Source organism: Haematobia irritans, chromosome 1 (assembly GCF_050003625.1).
Source record: "Haematobia irritans isolate KBUSLIRL chromosome 1, ASM5000362v1, whole genome shotgun sequence".
NCBI classification, from domain to species: Eukaryota; Metazoa; Arthropoda; class Insecta; order Diptera; family Muscidae; genus Haematobia; species Haematobia irritans.
This window is the reverse complement of record NC_134397.1, coordinates 123,133,137-123,151,572: the sequence shown is the minus strand read 5'-3', so window position 1 is coordinate 123,151,572 and position 18,436 is coordinate 123,133,137. Positions and strand designations below refer to the sequence as shown.

Genomic DNA, 18,436 nt, shown 5'->3' with positions numbered 1-18,436 from the left:
CTCTGGCTTCTGGGACCGTATTGGTCCATATCGATAGATAGATATGGGAGCTATATCTAAATCTGAACCGATTTCAATAAAATTTGGCACACTTGACTATAGAACTAATTGTTCATCGTGTGCAAAATTTTAAGTAAATTAGGGTAAAACTCTGGCTTCGGGGGTCATATAAGTCCATATCGGGCGAAATATATATATGGAAGATATATCTAAATCTGAACCGATTTCTTCCAAAATCAATAGGGATCTATTCTGAGCCAAAACACATACTTGTGCCAAATTTGAAGTCGATTGGACTAAAACTGCGACCTAGACTTTGATTACAAAAATGTGTTCACGGACAGACGGACATCGCTATATCGACTCAAGAGCCCACCCTGAGCCTTCTGGGTGTTGCAAACATATGCACTAATTTATAATACCCTGTTCCACAGTGTGGCGCAGGGTATAAAAATTGGGTTGCTGAATTTAAACGTGGTCGTACGCTTGTATGAAGACGAACCACGTAGTGGACGTCCAAAAACAGCAAAAAACAACAGAAATTGTAGCCAAAGTGCATGATATGGTATTAAATGATCGACGAATAAAAGTGCGTGAAATTGCTAATATCATGGGCATCTCAAATGATCGAGTCCATTTAATTTTGCATGAAGAACTACAGATGAAAAAGCTTTCTGCAAGACGGGTGCCGCATTTGTTAACATTCGATCAAAAACGCATAAGAATGAACATTTCTCAAGCTTGTTTGGATCGTTTAAAGCGAAATAAAATGGATTTTAAGCGTCGTTTCATAACTGTTGATGAGACATGGATCCACCACTATACTCCAGAGACAAAAGAACAATCCAAACAATGGACTGAAGCTGGAGGAAGTGCCCCAAAGAAGGCAAAAATAATTCAATCGGCTGGTAAGGTTATGGCAACGGTTTTTTGGGACTTCAAAGGTATTTTATTGATTGACTATCTGCAAAAGGGTAAAACAATAAATTCAGAGTACTATTGCAACCTTTTGGATCAATTAAATGTACAAATTCGAGAAAAACGTCCTGGCTTACAACACAAAAAAATAATTTTTCATCAACACAACGCACCAGCGCACAAGAGTGTTTTAACAATGGCTAAAATCAACGAATTAAAGTACGAGTTGCTTGACCACCCACCTTATTCTCCTTATTTAGCTCCCAGTGAATTTTACTTGTTCCCAAATTTAAAAAATATTCCTTGCTGGCAAGCGTTTTACCTCAAATGAAGATGTAATTACAGTTGTAAACCACTATTTTGAAGACCTTGAGGAAAACTATTTTAATCAAGGGATAGAATTGCTAGAAAGGCGTTAGACTAAGTGTATTGAAGTTTCAGGAGATATATTGAAAAATAAAAATAATTTTGAAAAACTAACTATTCTCTTTCATTGATAGGCTAAAAAGTTTCCGAACCGCCCTCGTATATATAGAAAAATTGCATTATTTCTATTTTTGTTCTACCCAAAATTTGTATCGTTTATACGAAACGGCAACTAAAGTTGTTTCTTTTCTTTAAATTAAGTTTCTTTAAACACAGTTTGTGAGTGCACACACTGGTCTATAAATAAATCTGCTTGGTTGTATGCCTTACTTGTGTGATGATAAATTTTGTGTGTTATAAAACTTCGTTTGTGAGGAAAGTATATATTTTTAGTAAATATGATTCCCCAGCAACCTACAAACCCTAACTTTATCTAAAATTTCATTCGAATAGAAAACAACGGTTTCTTCCGCATTTAAATCTGTACTATGAGCTTTAACGAAGCGATAAACCATGTTATACGCCAAGTCCAAAGTAAACGAGAATTAAATTAAATAATTTCACAAATTATGCGCATCCTTCTTATGTTGCTTAATATTTAACCCCTTTACTGAATTCACCTGATGTATTTTTGTAGACATCCAGTCAAATAGGTTAACCAAGTCAACTGCCACAAATGTTTGGCTAAAACTCCTGCCAACCAGCTATGTTAGGCATGGACATTTTCATATTGCATCCACGAGTAACGTTACATTTCCCCATATATACAAACAAATATTAATGTGTAGCTATAAATTTTGGATTTTATTGCATAACACCGACGTCAGCAGCACAACAATAACAACATGAATACAACAACAATGACAACTGTAACATAAAAACGGTGTGGTATCCTCGCAAACAATTCGTTTTTCCTTGTTGTATGCTTTACTACGAATAAGCCATTCACTTGGGTTTTTGAATGTTCATCAATTGGTGTTGCCACATATTTGTAAAATGGATATGCTTACATATTACAAAGTCATGTATAAAATATCCTTTGAAGCCTTAAAGTCTTTATTCATTTAAACATAGAGAATTCTTCTTCGAAGCGAATGGCATATATGAAACTCTAGATTCCAAGACCTGAACGACTGAAAATTATCCCGATTACATTATTCATGTAATAGAAGAAGAAAATATGGCAACCCTCTCTCTTAAAATGCTGCTAACAGAACAAGTTCACTTGAAGGAGCATCAAATAAAGATTTTGGCAATATTTCCTGCAGTCAAATTGTACTGCCACATTTTGTGCCGCCGTTGACTATTGCTGCCGCCACCATGAATCCCAAACACTTTTCTGGTTGCCTGTTGCAGTTATGTTGAAAACCCGTTTGGCATTAGCTTCAAAATGCATCCATGTTTTCAGGTTATTGGTTTGTGTTTTCCTATGCCACTGGCACCGTTCAACTAAACCAAGTGAATTAGAGCTCTGTGGTTGGGTCGTTCATTGGAGTTGTATGTATTATTTTTCAACTTTTATATCCTCCACTATTGCATGGAGGATATAACAGGTTAACCATTCCATTTGTAACATATGCAAAATATCGGTGAGCGACTATAAATATATATAATACAACTATTATTGGTAAGGGCGAAGAATTAAAAAAATCAAGTATGAACCATGTTTTTAACAATAGTTTCATGAGCAGAGAATGAAGCCGACCCATTTTTGTCGGCGGCGGCTGACACTAAATTTTTGCTTCCGGCGGCGGCGGCTTGACGGCTAAGCCGATAAAAAATTGTCTATTCGGCGGAACAAAATTATCTATTATAAAATCAATTTGAAGTTTTCCGAATTGTAATGAGATTAGTTGTTCAACCAATCTTACAATCAAATTTACATTTCATTCAAATTTTTTGAGCTAAATTTTTATAAACCTATTATGGCAACTTGATACTAATTGAATGAAGGTCGAAAGTTCAAAATTTTGGCAAAAACTATAACAAATATTATTAAATTTTTCTGATATAAATCAATATTTTAGATTAATTGGCGGCTAAATTTGAGTCGAGATGAGTCGACATATTCGGCGGCGGCGTCGACTGCTAAAAACGGGTCGGCGACGGCTAAAATCGGCGGCGCGACTCGGCGGCTTCATTCTCTGTTCATGAGCTATCAAGCTTTAAATCTAGGCTATATGAATTTTAAATTAGGATATAGAACTCATTTATCGATTTTTTTGCGATATAGGCTTTTATGTACAAATAAATTTAAAATTCAAAAAAGCTAAAATAAAAGACATCAATAAATTATCCCACGACCCCACCCACAGATTCACCCACAAAAGCTTCATTATGTATTCAGATGACATGTGGCCAAGTGGGCCAGTCACGTCTGTTCCAATAGCCCTTTATTTCCCTACATAGGGCATTATTTTTTTTAATGAGTTGTGTCTAAATATATGCACTGAAAAAAAAACATACTCGGTTCCAAAGATTTTGTCTTTACTTTAAAAAATTTGGTATTGATTCCGAGCCAAAGAAGCGGAGAATACAAGTAAGGATACTTTTAAGACACAATTCTCTTTTAAATTTAGGTTTTGTGTACTTGCTTCTAGGAAGCAAAATTTAATTTTTCGCTTTCTCAGCTTTTTTTCTTCATATGCTATCAAAGTCCTTTAAAAACGAGTTAACGGCAACTTTATTTTCCAAATTAGGACTCGACTTCCAGTAGAAATTATGCTATGTTTGAAGTAAAAAACTTCTTTAAAATAAAGTGTTGAAAAACATGTCCTATATTTGAACGATTTTTTGCTTTGTAGTCAAGATGCCAAAAGACAACAAATTTAAAGACAATTTCATTAAATTTAAAGAATTTTTCTGAATTATTAAAGTCAAGTTAACCTTGGCCTATAAATTTTTTCTTTCATGTTAAGATACACCAATAGAAAAAATTGCGTTTCACAATCGTGAACGGACGTTGTCAAAATGAAACGGAAACGTTCACAAAAAATCAAAACGGAATGTTCACGATTTCGTCCACGGGTGTTCACGATTTCATGAACGGCATTCGTTTTTCTTTGGCCATAAAATGTCTTAAAATAATCGTTAGACGTTGTTATGTCAACTCCGCCGTTGGTGCAATGTGCTAAGGCGACAGTTAACGTGCATCGTGCAGGCAACACAGGTTCGAGTCACGGTAGGGGAAATCTTTTTTTAATTTTGTTTATAAATTCGTAACCATTACGTTTTCAGATCATGAACGCTGGTTGTTGTTTTGAAAACTTATGGTGTCATTTTTACGTTGTCAGATTGTCCCCATCTGTTCTCAGTTTGACAACACATGTGTGTTGATTCACTTTCATGAACGGATCGTTTCAAAATGACCACGCCGTTCATGATTTTTTCTATGGGTGTACCCATTTTTAAGTCAAATCACTTAATTATAAGGACAATACGACTTCATTGAAAAGTTTATCGACTTTTGGACAAGGAAAATAACTTTATTTTAGAGAAATGTGTCTTCTATGCTAAGCAAAATTTGTATTCGTATTTTTAAGACATGAAATCTTTGACCTCACGACAATATTTTTTTCAGTGTGATATTGGTTATAGTCATTATGGGGGATTCCCCAAATTGAGGATATTTTTTCATGGACGGGGTCGAAATTTTTGTATTAGAGACTTGGGGATTTGTTGGGGAGTTTTCAGACATCTGGTTTTTTTGGGAACACATTCAGACCGAACTCCTATTTTTAATTCTCCACCATTTAAAAGACGATAGTAAATATAAGATATAAAAATTATATGACTCTTTTTACCCATAATTAATTCGGATGAGGCCTTGCATCGGACGATATTTTGAACACCTTGGAAATGTTGATCTTATAGTAATTTTTTATTTTCTTAAAAAAAAACTTTTCAAACATTTTTGTGAAATTTTAATACAAATTGGGGTTTTTTGGGGACGAAAGAGTCGCAATTTGAGGACAAGAGCCAGGAAAATACTGGCAACATTGGTCATAGTTGTCATATTTAAGTTTATTCGCATTCAATTGTAGTTGGGTTATTACCAATTTTGAAGGGTTATTTCATAGAAATAGTTAAAGAAAATGAGTGTCATTATATGTGCAATTTTTGTCACTTATTGTGCCACATTTTATTGCAAATGAATCGTTTTGTGCCATTCTTTAGAAATTCTCAACGGTAAAGCTGTGCGCAATTTTCTGATTATTCAGAAATATTACACTATAAAATGGTATAAATGCACAATAAAAGAAATTGCCCCAATATGAAAGATTATGCAACCTAAACCTTAGGCCACGCACTATTAAGGACAAATATCTTTAAATTAAAAATATATATATAATGATCTTTGCTAGAATTTTTCATTAAATTTAGGATACTCATATTTTAATCATACGTTCCCTCAAAAACAGTTTACTTACAAAGATTTCGACCTTCCCTTAAGGATTTTGATATTGATTCCGAGACAAAGATATGGCTTCTTTAAAATAAAAACAACTTTTTGGAACCTATCTAGCTTTAAACATAGGATCAATAAAAGTAATTAGGATACAAATCTCATTTATCAAATTTTCATTCTCTACTTATGATACATAACCAAACCAATTAATATTCCAAAATTCGTGTCCTAAATTTAATCAAAAAAAAACTTTTCGAACCAAAGATTATAAACTTTATTTCAATTAATATTTCATTATTTTAATGAAATTTGTCCTTAAAATTTTGTAATTTGCGTATTCTTTAATATCGCGTAAATATTTTTTTCAGTGAAGGTATGGTGAGACTTGTGAAGATTGATAGCTGCAATTTTCTTTTCAATAACTTAATAATACCAATTTCTTAATCTTCAAGCTCCAACAAGCTCGTATGAAAATTGTAATAATTTATAAGAAATTTTAATTAAACAAAAGTTCATAATATTTGCTTTATTTTTGTTGAATTTTGGACACTAAGTTTTGAATTAACGCCATATACCTTTTAAATAAGGAAAATTTTAAACTTATGAAATAAACTTTTCATTTTAAGAAATAATCTTTAATTAACAGCAGTGTTCGATTAAAGGCCTATTTTTAAGATTTTTTGAAATGAAGCAAACATTTTTCATATTGAAGTACCTGTAATCATTGTCTCTCTGTCATTGGAATAGCAGTAAAGTTGCATTAGAATTTAGCGCCGAAATTTGTCATTAAAATTGAGCAAATATACGTTGAAACATTAAATTGTCGTAACGATTTTGCTAATAAGTAACAGTTTATACTATGAATGAACATTTTCATTGTTCAATGAAAAATATCGTCGGTTCAATTTTAATTAAATTTTCTTCGTTCGCCAAACGACAACAGCCGTGAGTGTATGTAAACACACTAACGATCTTTTATATACGCAATTTGCTATTTTTAAGACAGAGTATATCAGACAATACATTGATGTAAGTCTATATATACCACGATACCAACGATATACTTCTTAAGCAGGGAGAAGGGGACTTTGCAATCAGTTGATGATTGCAAAGTCTTCGATTTTTTTAAACTTTTTAGTCCGGGCTTTAAATTATTAAAAATTTTCTTATACATTTTAATGCCCCATGGAGGGTACATGAGTTTCGCCCCAGCTGAACTCAGCAGCGCTTTTTTATTTATTAGCAATTCTTTTTCCTGACTTTATTTTGACATTTCCAGTGGATGTTTGCTTCTTTGACTCTTGGTATGCTCACACCAAAAGGCAGTCAATGGTATCTTTGCTTTAGTAAGTCAGTCGTTTGGTCCCCTTGCCGTTTGGACTAGTGGTGGACATTAGGAGCTGACTTTATGTTCCAATGAAATGTCAATAAGCGGTGGCATACAAAGGCGAAGCGAATGTGCGAAAGTGCAATAAGCAAAACATGCAAATGTTGCAAGCCGACATGTTTGCCAATCTGCTCAAACGTTTTTATCGAAAAAAAAAAAACAGACCAGTCGATACGGAACAAAAACTCTATGTCCGTTTCATTCGTTTATTAGTTAGCCCAGATTCAGGGTATATGTTTCCGTGTGACTACATTAAAATTAGTAATTTTCTCGAGTTGTTTTTTCTTCTGCTTCATCACCATGCTATCAATCATTTACATAAGTCTTCTGAGTCCGACACACGGATGTAGGCATTTTTTCTTCGCTATTTCACTTAGGCCATTGAATGTATTGAAGTAACGAAAACAATGATTGTTAATTGGATATTTTAAATTTAATGAAAAGAAAAATTGAAATCTAATTCCAATCTCCACATAAGCTTTAGCAAGCCATCCATTGCAAATTAACATATAATACCTATTATTATGGATAATTATTAGTTTTATTAAACTATACAAAATGGTTACAATTGAATTCAATATTTCATGTTCATCATCAGATTGATTATTAATTATCAACCTGCTGCAATGGGCTCCTGGATTCGTGTTTGTAGCAGTACACTGTGCTTGATATGAAGGGTTACTATCATTTCTAGGGAGCCACCGTGGTGCAATGGTTAGCATGCCCGCCTTGCATACACAAGGTCGTGGGTTCGATTCCTGCTACGACCGAACACCAAAAAGTTGTTCAGCGGTGGATTATCCCACCTCAGTAATGCTGGTGACATTTCTGAGGGTTTCAAAGCTTCTCTAAGTGGTTTCACTGGAATGTGGAACGCCGTTCGGACTCGGCTATAAAAAGGAGGTCCCTTGTCATTGAGCTTAACATGGAATCGGGCAGCACTCAGTGATAAGAGAGAAGTTCACCAGTGTGGTATCACAATGGACTGAATAGTCTAAGTGAGCCTGATACATCGGGCTGCCACATAACCTAACCTAACCTAACCTAACCTACTATCATTTCTAAACCGCCCATCTGACAGATTTATTCCAGTGACAATTTTATTGTTGACGAACTAACAAATGCATTTTGATCTATTGCATTCAGAAATAAAGTTATTCGTGATGAAATTCAAGCATGATAGTGTGATTGCTTTATATTTGGCTAGAAAACTACATATAGCTATAGTTGGAGTCCTCCAGCATTTAAATGTAAATAAAACAAAAAATGGAAACAACAGAAATGATCCGAATAGTATAGGCCAGATTTAATCGAAATCCATACTGTAGTGGTAGAGAATTTGTTCATGAGATGAACATACAACTAGAACGGATGCAAAACATATTGATAAATGAGCTTGGAGTAAAGTCATTAAAGTTCCAAAAAGTGCAAGATCTCAACGATGCCCCAAAGAACGTTCGACAAAAATGCAATTCCTGTCTCATTTCGCTTGCACGAAAGTGACCAGTTACTGAATTTGTTTTTATTACGATGATAATTCATTTCAAATTGAGCAGTTACTTGCCAAAGATGTCAGCTGAAAATATACCCCATTGTCACTCCAACAGGATTCAGCACTAAGAATGGCCTAAAAAGGAGGTTCATCGCTTTATTTCGGACCTCATTCTTTGCGCGTGGGTGTAGCTTTTGACGCCAAAGTATCAATCATCTCAAGACGGCGCTTGACCGGGAATGGCCCTGCAGAGCCACTTTCGTGCAGCGTTTGATGGCTTTGAAGACCATACACAGAGAATACAGATAGGTTGTGATAACCGAATTTATTGCCAACCTCCTTTTGACAGTTGCAGCTACTATCAGTTGGTAGTTGTGTCACCCGACTGATTCGGTCGACACAACTAACACCACATATGGTGTTGATTCGGTCTGCCGACGACAATTGGTTGTGGCAAACTTCATTATTGGGTTGTGTTGCCCAACCTAACTAATACTCATGACCGAATTAAAACTCAATTACTTTCCAGTTAAATATTTTATTTATATATATATGTATAGCAAAAATAAATCTAAATCGCTAAATGTATGTTTAATTTGAGGCAATATTAGATACAAAATTGTGTCTAGAACCTCTCTTTATTGCACTAAAATGAAATTACTTCGTAGAGCAAAATCTTATTTCCCGACGTTGAACTGTAAAATGTTTGTCGTTATGTACCTGATTTCGAAAACTATTTTATCTATGGCGATAATAAAACATTTTTGCAGTAAAACTTTTCAATTTTCACTATCCAAAAATAACATTTTGTTCTAGGAGTTGATCAAATTCCTTCTCTGCATGCATAAAGACCGTTCCCGTATGTTTCTACATTTAATCATAAAGAAAAAACTAAATTTGCCTGTAAGTAGGTCCAAATCACTCATTAGATGAAATAACCAGAACGTACCCACAATCTTTTCTCCAGCAATTTCGAGATATTTCATGTATAGCAATATGGAGGCATATTCCCATTTTCGTAAAGGACTTCTCAAACGTTCGGGAATATTTCGAACCGATTTTTGAAATTTTGCATCCACAGCTAATATTGGTCATGTCCATGTTAGAAGACAAATATAATAAATTCGATTTAGAATTTTGACATTTGTAAAAGTAAGTTTCCCTTAAACTTAAATTAGCAATGATTAAAATGACATTTGAAAAATATTTAAGATAACATTCGGCAGTGGCTACCGTATGTAAGTTGTGATTATTAACTCTCAGTTACTAATTCGATTTGAAGTAGGTTGTATTGATCGATTTTGAGAAAATTTTTTGAATGGAGAGACATTTGGTTGCTACAACTGTTTGTCTTGTATCACAAACGAAAATCCATTCCTCTTATCACCAAGTGGTAGAAATGACGAAAAAATGCTTGTAAAAAGTGAATGTAATTTGACCCGACTATCAATGACTTCGAAATGTGGAATTTTCATTGCTACAACAAATTTCCAACCAGTCTGTTCTCTGTGTGTAATTGGCTCGAAATCAAAATAAAGGCCAAATCTTTTGAGCTGAGTAAACTTTTGTCAGTGTATATAGTAATCCTCATTACATATCTTCATCCACAAGTAAATAACAAGCATATAGGGTTAAAAGATCGGATAGATTACCTAGAAAGTTCTACTGAGAAAGTTCAGATTTCGAATTACTTGGGTTGTGGTAAAAGTTGTCGAACGTAAGGTATCTAAAACCTCTTTATCATTGTCTTCTTAGTCCATGTTAGAGGGCATATACAAACATCACGTGCTAAATTCCAAAGGGATCGGATGAAGTTTGACCCTCTAATAGACTCCAAAGAGACGATTATTATTATCCAAATGTGTGCTCTTTTAAGAAAATTCATCGTGCGCTTCATCCATTTTATGGTCATTTTAATCGATCCATTGAGGCAGTTATTCGGGCGATAGTGACTAAATTTCGCTGAAAGACCTACAGCAACGCAGAATTTTTGATAAAAAAAAATTGGCCGAAGATCCACTTCTTTTTCGAAAAATTGTGTACAGCGGCGAAGCTCCTTTTTGGCTCAATGGGTACGTAAATAAGCAGAATTGTTCATTTTGGAGTGAAGATCAGCCAGAAGCATGCTTCGAAAATTGCAATAGCTGTTAGTGTATCCAGATAAAGTTTGGTGGGGTTTATGGGCTGGTGGCATCATTAGATCGTACTCATTCACAGATGATGCGAATCGTAATGTAGCTGTGAATGGTGAGGGCTAGCGTATGATGATATCCAACATTTTTTTATGCCCAAAAGGCTTGAATTTGACTTGCATGCACGGTTGGCACAGTTGGTAGAATTCTATCAAAAATGGTAGATTTTTTTACTGTTTCGTAGATTGGTAAAATTCTTGGTGTTTTAGTAGACTCTGCAAAATATTCCTCTCCAACTAAGAGGTACTTCATAAATAGAAATAACATTTTGACAAAAATTTCTATGGAGATAAAATATTGACAAAATTTTTATAGCAAAAAAAAATCTAAAGAGATAAAATTTTACAAACATTTTTATAGAGATAAAATTTTTATAGAAATAAAATTTGGCAAAAATTTTCTGTAGAGATTTTACAAAAATTAAAAAAAAAAAACAAGTAAGGAAAGTCTAAAGTTGGGCGGGGCCGACTATATTATACCCTGCACCACTTTGTAGATCTAAATTTTTAATACGATATCATATCCGTCTAATGTGTTGGGGGCTATATATAAAGGTTTGTCCCAAATACATACATTTAAATATCACTCGATCTGGACGGAATTTGATAGACTTCTACAAAATCTATAGACTCAAAATTTAAGTCGGCTTATGCTCTAGGGTGGAACATAATGTTAGTAAAAAACAAGTAAGGAAAGTCTAAAGTCGGGCGGGGCCGACTATATTATACCCTGCACCACTTTCTAGATCTACATTTTCGATACCATATCACATCCGTCAAATGTGTTGGGGGCTATATATAAAGGTTTGTCCCAAATACATACATTTAAATATCACTCGATCTGGACAGAATTTGATAGACTTCTACAAAATCTATAGACTCAAAATTTAAGTCGGCTAATAGACTAGGGTGGAACACAATGTTAGTAAAAAACAAGTAACTAAAGTCTAAAGTCGGGCGGGGCCGACTATATTATATCCTTCACCACTACTCGTATGTAGACAAACATTGGTGTTACCATCTCAACTACTTCAAATTTTCTGGGAGCTATATAAAGGTTTGGGTTTCCAGATACAAATTCTTTTAATGGAGACAATTTTTTGTATTTCTACAAAATCTCTAGAATTAAAATTTAAATCGGATTACGCCCTGGGACGAAACACAATGTTAGTAAAAAAACCAGTAAGGAAAGTCTTAAGTCGGGCGGGGCCGACTATATTATACCCTGCACCACTTTGTAGATCTAAATTTTCGATACCATATCACATCCGTCAAATGTGTTGGGGGCTATATATAAAGGTTTGTCCCAAATACATGTATTTAAATATCACTCGATCTGGACAGAATTTTATAGACTTCTACAAAATCTATAGACTCAAAATTTAAGTCGGCTAATGCACTAGGGTTCCACAGTGTGGCGCAGGGTATAAATATAGGAAACATTTAAATCTGAAGCAATTTAAGGAAACTTCGCAAAAGTTTATTTATGATTTATTGGCCTCTGTGGTCATATGAGTGTAAATCAGGCGAAAGCTATATATGGGAGATATATCTAAATCTGAACCGATTTCAACCAAATTTGGCACGCATAGCTACAATGCTAATTCTACTCCATGTGCAAAATTTCAACTAAATCGGAGTTAAAAATTGGCCTCTGTTGTCATATGAGTGTAAATCGGGCGAAAGCTATATATGGGAGATATATCTAAATCTGAACCGATTTCAACCAAATTTGGCACGCATAGCTACAATGCCAATTCTACTCCCCGTGCAAAATTTCAATTAAATGTGTAAATCGGGTGAACGATATATATGGGAGCTATATCTAAATCTGAACCGATTTCAATAAAACTTGGCACACTTGACTACACTACTAATTGTACTCCTAGTGCAAAATTTCAACCAAATTGGGGTAAAACTCTGGCTTCTGGGACCGTATTAGTCCATATCGGGCGAAAGATATATATGGGAGCTATATCTAAATCTGAACCGATTTCAATAAAATATGGCACACTTGACTACACTGCTAATTGTACTCCTAGTGCAAAATTTCAACCAAATTGGGGTAAAACTCTGGCTTCTGGGACCGTATTAGTCCATATCGGGCGAAAGATATATATGGGAGATATATCTAAATCTGAACCGATTTCAACCAAATTTGGCACGTATAGCTACAACGCTAATTCTACTCCCTGTGCAAAATTTCAACTAAATCGAAGTTAAAAATTGGCCTCTGTGGTCATATGAATGTAAATCGGGCGAAAGCTATATATGGGAGCTATATCTAAATCTAAACCGATTTCAACCAAATTTGGCACGCATAGCTACAATGCTAATTATACTCCCTGTGCAAAATTTCAACTAAATCGGAGCAAAAACTTGGCCTCTGTGGGAAAATGAGTGTAAATCGGGCGAAAGCTATATATGGGAGCTATATCTAAATCTGAACCGATTTGGCTGATATTTTGCAAGTTTTTCGAGACTCATAAAATAATAGGATGTACGGAATTTGAGGAAGATCGGTTGATATACACGCCAATTATGACCAGATCGGTGAAAAATATATATGGCAGCTATATCTAAATCTGAACCGATTTTTTCCAAAATCAATAGGGATCGTCTTTGAGCCGAAACAGGACCCTATACCAAATTTTAGGACAATCGGACTAAAACTGCGAGCTGTACTTTGCACACAAAAATACATCAACAGACAGACGGACAGACAGACGGACATCGCTAAATCGACTCAGAATTTAATTCTAAGACGATCGGTATACTAAACGATGGGTCTCAGACTTTTCCTTCTTGGCGTTACATACAAATGCACAAACTTATTATACCCTGTACCACAGTAGTGGTGAAGGGTATAAATATGGTGATAAAATTTTCCTATAGCAATAAAATTTTGACAACATTTTCTATAGCAATAACATTTTGACGAACTTTTCTAAAGAAATAAAATTTATCTAAAAATTTTCTTTTTTGTTTGGTAGAACTTGGTAAATTTGGCAACCGTGCTTGCATGACATATGGTTTCAACATGACGATGCAACATGCCAAAAGCAGGCGTAACAATGCAGTTATTGAGAGGCGACTTTGGTGATCATTTTATTTCACTTTCGAGACTAGCCGCCTAGATCCTCATATCTATTCAGACAAGTCTGCTCCAATTGACCCATTGAAAGACAGCATTGAAGCATTTATTCGTGAGATACCGGCCAAAATGTTGGAAAGAGTATGTCAAAATTAGACTAAGCGGAGGCGCAGTCGCGGATAACACTTGCATAAATAATCTTAAAACATTAAGTTATATTGACCGTGCTATCGTTTCAGGCGTTGACAACCGACTGAAAAAAGCCAGATCAGCTTTTGGCCGTCTAAAGAAAATATGGAGGACAAGGCAAATATCTCAGAACACAAAAGTAAAAATCTTCAATTCTTGCGTAAAATCGATACTTCTATATGGAAGCGAAACTTGGCTCATGTCTAAAAACATAGCCCAAAAAATTCAAACCTTTATCAACAAATGCCTTCGCACAATATGTGGTGTATTCTGGCCCAACACTATAACAAATGTCGAACTGCACACAAAAGTAAATGAAGAACTAATAACAAGGCAAATTGCTAGACGAAAATGAAGATGGATTGGGCATACATTACGAAGACCGGCAAACAGCATTCCTACACACAAAAAATTATCACCGAAATTTTCTTAATCAAACACTTAATTGAATTTGGAAACGGATTCAATTAATATGTGAATTGATTCAATTAATTATTTAATCAAATCCGCATAAAAACCAATTAAAATTAAAAATGATTGATTTTTGTTACGTTTCCAATTAAAATACTAATTGATCCAATCAATTTGTTAATCAATTTGGAAATAATTTTTAATTACAAACGTGATTGAAAATTTTTCCGTTTCTAATTACAAATGTGGTTGATCCAATCAACTTTCTGATTGAAATTTAATAATTTTGAGCGATGGAAAGAGCGAAAAGAGAACTAGAGAACGGGTATTTATTCAACAACGTATGATGGAGAGATCAGTCTGTGAAAGTAACTCGTAATGAACGGTTGAGTTTTTGTATTTCGCGTAAATTGAAAAACATGATTGGCGACATTCTGTCGGCTGTGTTCGAAATGTGCGCATAAATATTTTGAACGCAACAACAAATCATAGCAAAGAGTTGAAATAAATAAAGTGTGCAACAACAAATGGCCAAGTGGTAAAGGTTTGAAAAAGTATATGGCAGAACGCATTTGAAATTACCTGTGTTTGTATTTTGTGGTATTGTAAAAATGGAAAACAGTCTACGTTTATTGAAGGTAAGCAAATATGAAATGTGAATACCGTTTTACATTGAAGCGTGTTTACATTAAACGGACTAAAATAATATATTTTTCATTCATTTCTTTTTGTGAGCAATTTTATTTTGTGAAATTGACCAATCAATCCCATCAACTCCATCATTTTATCAAATAAATAGGAATATAAGAATATGTTTGCAATCAAAAGGTGGGTACCAAATTGTAAAATTTTTTCACTCCTAGTTTTCTTAAAACCAAGAGCGGTATGGGTTTGTTGGAAGATTCATCTTGAAGTTGCAAAGTAGCGTTGGCATTAAATTGCATTTTTGTTTTACCGGCCTTTTTCAGTTTGAACCCATGTAGAGAGCAGTATATCTGATATATAAACTAATGAGCTGAATTATGTAATGGTAAAAAAGTTCTTTCTTTTGGATTTAAAAAATATGAAAAATATCCGAAAATAATAAAAATATGTATTTTCCATTTATATTTTTTTTCTATTTCCAGAATTTGCTAAGTATCATCAATATAATACAAAATATTACATTGCTTTGTCATTATTTTTGCCTTTGATTGGTTCAAATTATAATAGACGATTTCAATGTGTGGAAATTTGGAAAGGAATTGTTACTAAAATTAAATTACCGAGCTGCTTAATACACCTTTTTATGCTAAACGACTACAACTGCAAAAGAAGAATATAACATAAATCTGCAACCTGGAACTAAGAATTGAGCTTGATATCCTATGCAGGTAATGTTTAACAAAATTAAATTCGAATTATTCTGTTTTCTTTCAGAAAAACTAATTTAGCTTACAGGCTGCTGACTTATTGGAAGTATAGCCGCATCTATATATTAGAAGGAACATGCTAACATGGTTATTATGATATCTTCCTTATCATAATAACCATGTTATATATAGTTTATTTTTTTAATTTATATAGTTTATTTTTTTAACCCTTTAGTTGTTATTGATCATAATTGTATGTCTCAGTTATTTTAGAACAAAACACACAAATAATAAAAACCAAATTATTTAGTCTATAGCGTAATTCAGAAAAATAAAATATTGAAGATGTTTTATAAGAAACGCATATTTTCTTGTATTACAAATAAAACTATATAAGATTTCGGGGGCGCAATATTTGATTGAAATTTTGCCAATATCAATTATTAATTTAATTGAATAAATTAAATAGTTGACAGATTTTTGTGGCGAAATTAATTAACATTTTAATTGATTCAAATACAACAGTGATTGAATTTTATGTCAAAAAACCAATCTCTTTTTCAATTGATTCAATTACACAATTAATTGATTCCGTGACAAAATTCAATTAAATTTTTAATTGAAAATCGTGTCGGTTTTCAATCAAAATGGGTGATTGATACTATCATTTTTGTGACTGAAGACATTACAATTAAAAAACAAATGATTGAATCCGCGATTTTCGTGATTGAAATCAAAAAAAATTTTTGTGTGTAGAACGGCCCTAGAATGGAATCCCCAAGGATCGAGAAGACCACGACGACCCAAAAACACATGGCACAGGACCATACAAAATTAATTGTTAAGAATAAACAAAACACTGAGTGATATTAAAATTATATGTATCGATAAAAGCGGATACACGATTCTTGTAGAAGCCATATGCTCCCTAGAGGAACAATAAAGGAAAAAATAAAGATTTCATACATTTTTCTGAATTTTATCTCTTAAAAAATTACCCTTTATTTATAATAAGCCTTACCATATTATATTTTTTCTTAGGTTTATTAGCAATTCATTGAATTAATGTACAGTATTTTTGTTTAATACAAAACATTATAGAAACAAATTAATTAGGGAAACTGGTATTGAACTCTTGAATCGGGTATCAGTATTCCATTGATCTGAAACATTTGTGGCTAAAGTTCTTAAGTTATGGACAAATAAAAAAAGAATAGCCCCAAAAATACAAAATAAGATTGTCTAACTTTGTGTTTGGAAAAAAAATATTTTTTTGATTATAATAAAATGCATGCTAACCTTAACCTGAGTCTACGTTATATAAATCATTTCAGCTATTTTTTTAGCATTGGTGAGTTCCAAAATAATTTATATGTAACGATTAACAATGCATAAGAATTTCAAATTTCTACAATAATATATTGCGATGAGTATGAAATCCCTACATAATAATACACGTATGTCTATATGTCTATAATGATGAGCATGAAAATTTGATAATATAACTAACTACATCGCATTAAAAGACGTATAAGCGTTATAGTTTTGTACTCATGATTCATATAAGAAATTCCAGAGGAGCATCTTAAAGCTTGGGGAGGGATTTATATTTTTAGCCATAACAAATTCAACACAACTACTCTATATTTATATATAAAACAAAACCAGTAAACTAAAATAAAAATATTTAAAATGTTAGAGAGATAAGTGTTGTAGTAGTTTATGTTTTTCACTTTATGTTATTTTTGTTACATACAAAAGTTATTGAAAAAGTTGGCCATACGAGTGCCAAACATTTCAATAGAAGCCTTATCCAAACTGAATTCTGTAAAAAGGTGAAGTAGTGTAGAAGTGTTACAAAAATTTTAATTTCAAAAGAAAAATAGAAGAAGAAAACAAATTAAATATAAAGGAAAAATAAATAAAATTATTCAAAGCTTTAGAAAATTGTATATAGAATAGAATTTAACGAAAAACACATAAATAACGACATGACCGTTATGGATGAAGAAGTTTGATTAAAAAGTTAATTGTATCAATTTATTAATTAAAAATTTCAAAATATTCTATCATTGACTTAATTGACTTAATGTTTCTACTTTGATTAAAGTCAATTATTTTTATTTTTTGAAAAAGTTTTCAGATTCAATTAACTTTTTAATTGGAATTGTTTTGTCGATTTTTTTTAAATTGACTGATATGTATTTCTTCGCATTAAAAAAGAGCTTCCGAATATGTAATTCAGATCTCCATATTGTGATCTGGAAGTGGTGTAAATTTTGACTATCTGCAAAGAATTTTACATGGGCTTGTCATAGGACGGAAGTACTATGTTTTCGAAATCTTTTGCATTGATTAAGAAGTCATGTCTGGGAATAAAGAAATTGTCTAAAATTTAATTTGTAACTTATCCAAATGAACATAATCGGAAATGACAAAAAAATGGAGAGAGAATCTCTGGTTGCACCTAAAAAGAAATATTTGTGGAACAATTTCAAATTCTTCTTTTCTGGGTTCTTATCCAGAAATAATCGGATTTAGGGAGGGTGTTTTTATCAACTAAAAATCACAAACTTGTTATGATTTATAAATCCTGCACTGCAAAAACAAACATGCCCGGTTCCAAAG

General features: G+C 33.2%; 1 protein-coding gene across 6 annotated transcripts in view; it reads right to left on the bottom strand.

Annotated features, from left to right (window-relative positions):
- The window catches only part of cindr (CIN85 and CD2AP related), a 108,096-nt gene that overhangs the window by 36,743 nt on the left and 52,917 nt on the right, over positions 1-18,436 (bottom strand). The window contains exon 1 of one of the 6 annotated variants that reach the window (XM_075291585.1): positions 17,565-17,629. The exons of the other annotated variants lie outside the window; for them this stretch is intronic. Coding sequence (XP_075147700.1) covers positions 17,565-17,604 — 40 coding nt within the window. The 5' untranslated portion in view covers positions 17,605-17,629. Of the gene's footprint in view, positions 1-17,564; positions 17,630-18,436 lie in introns of those variants that run through there. 6 annotated transcript variants of the gene reach the window in all.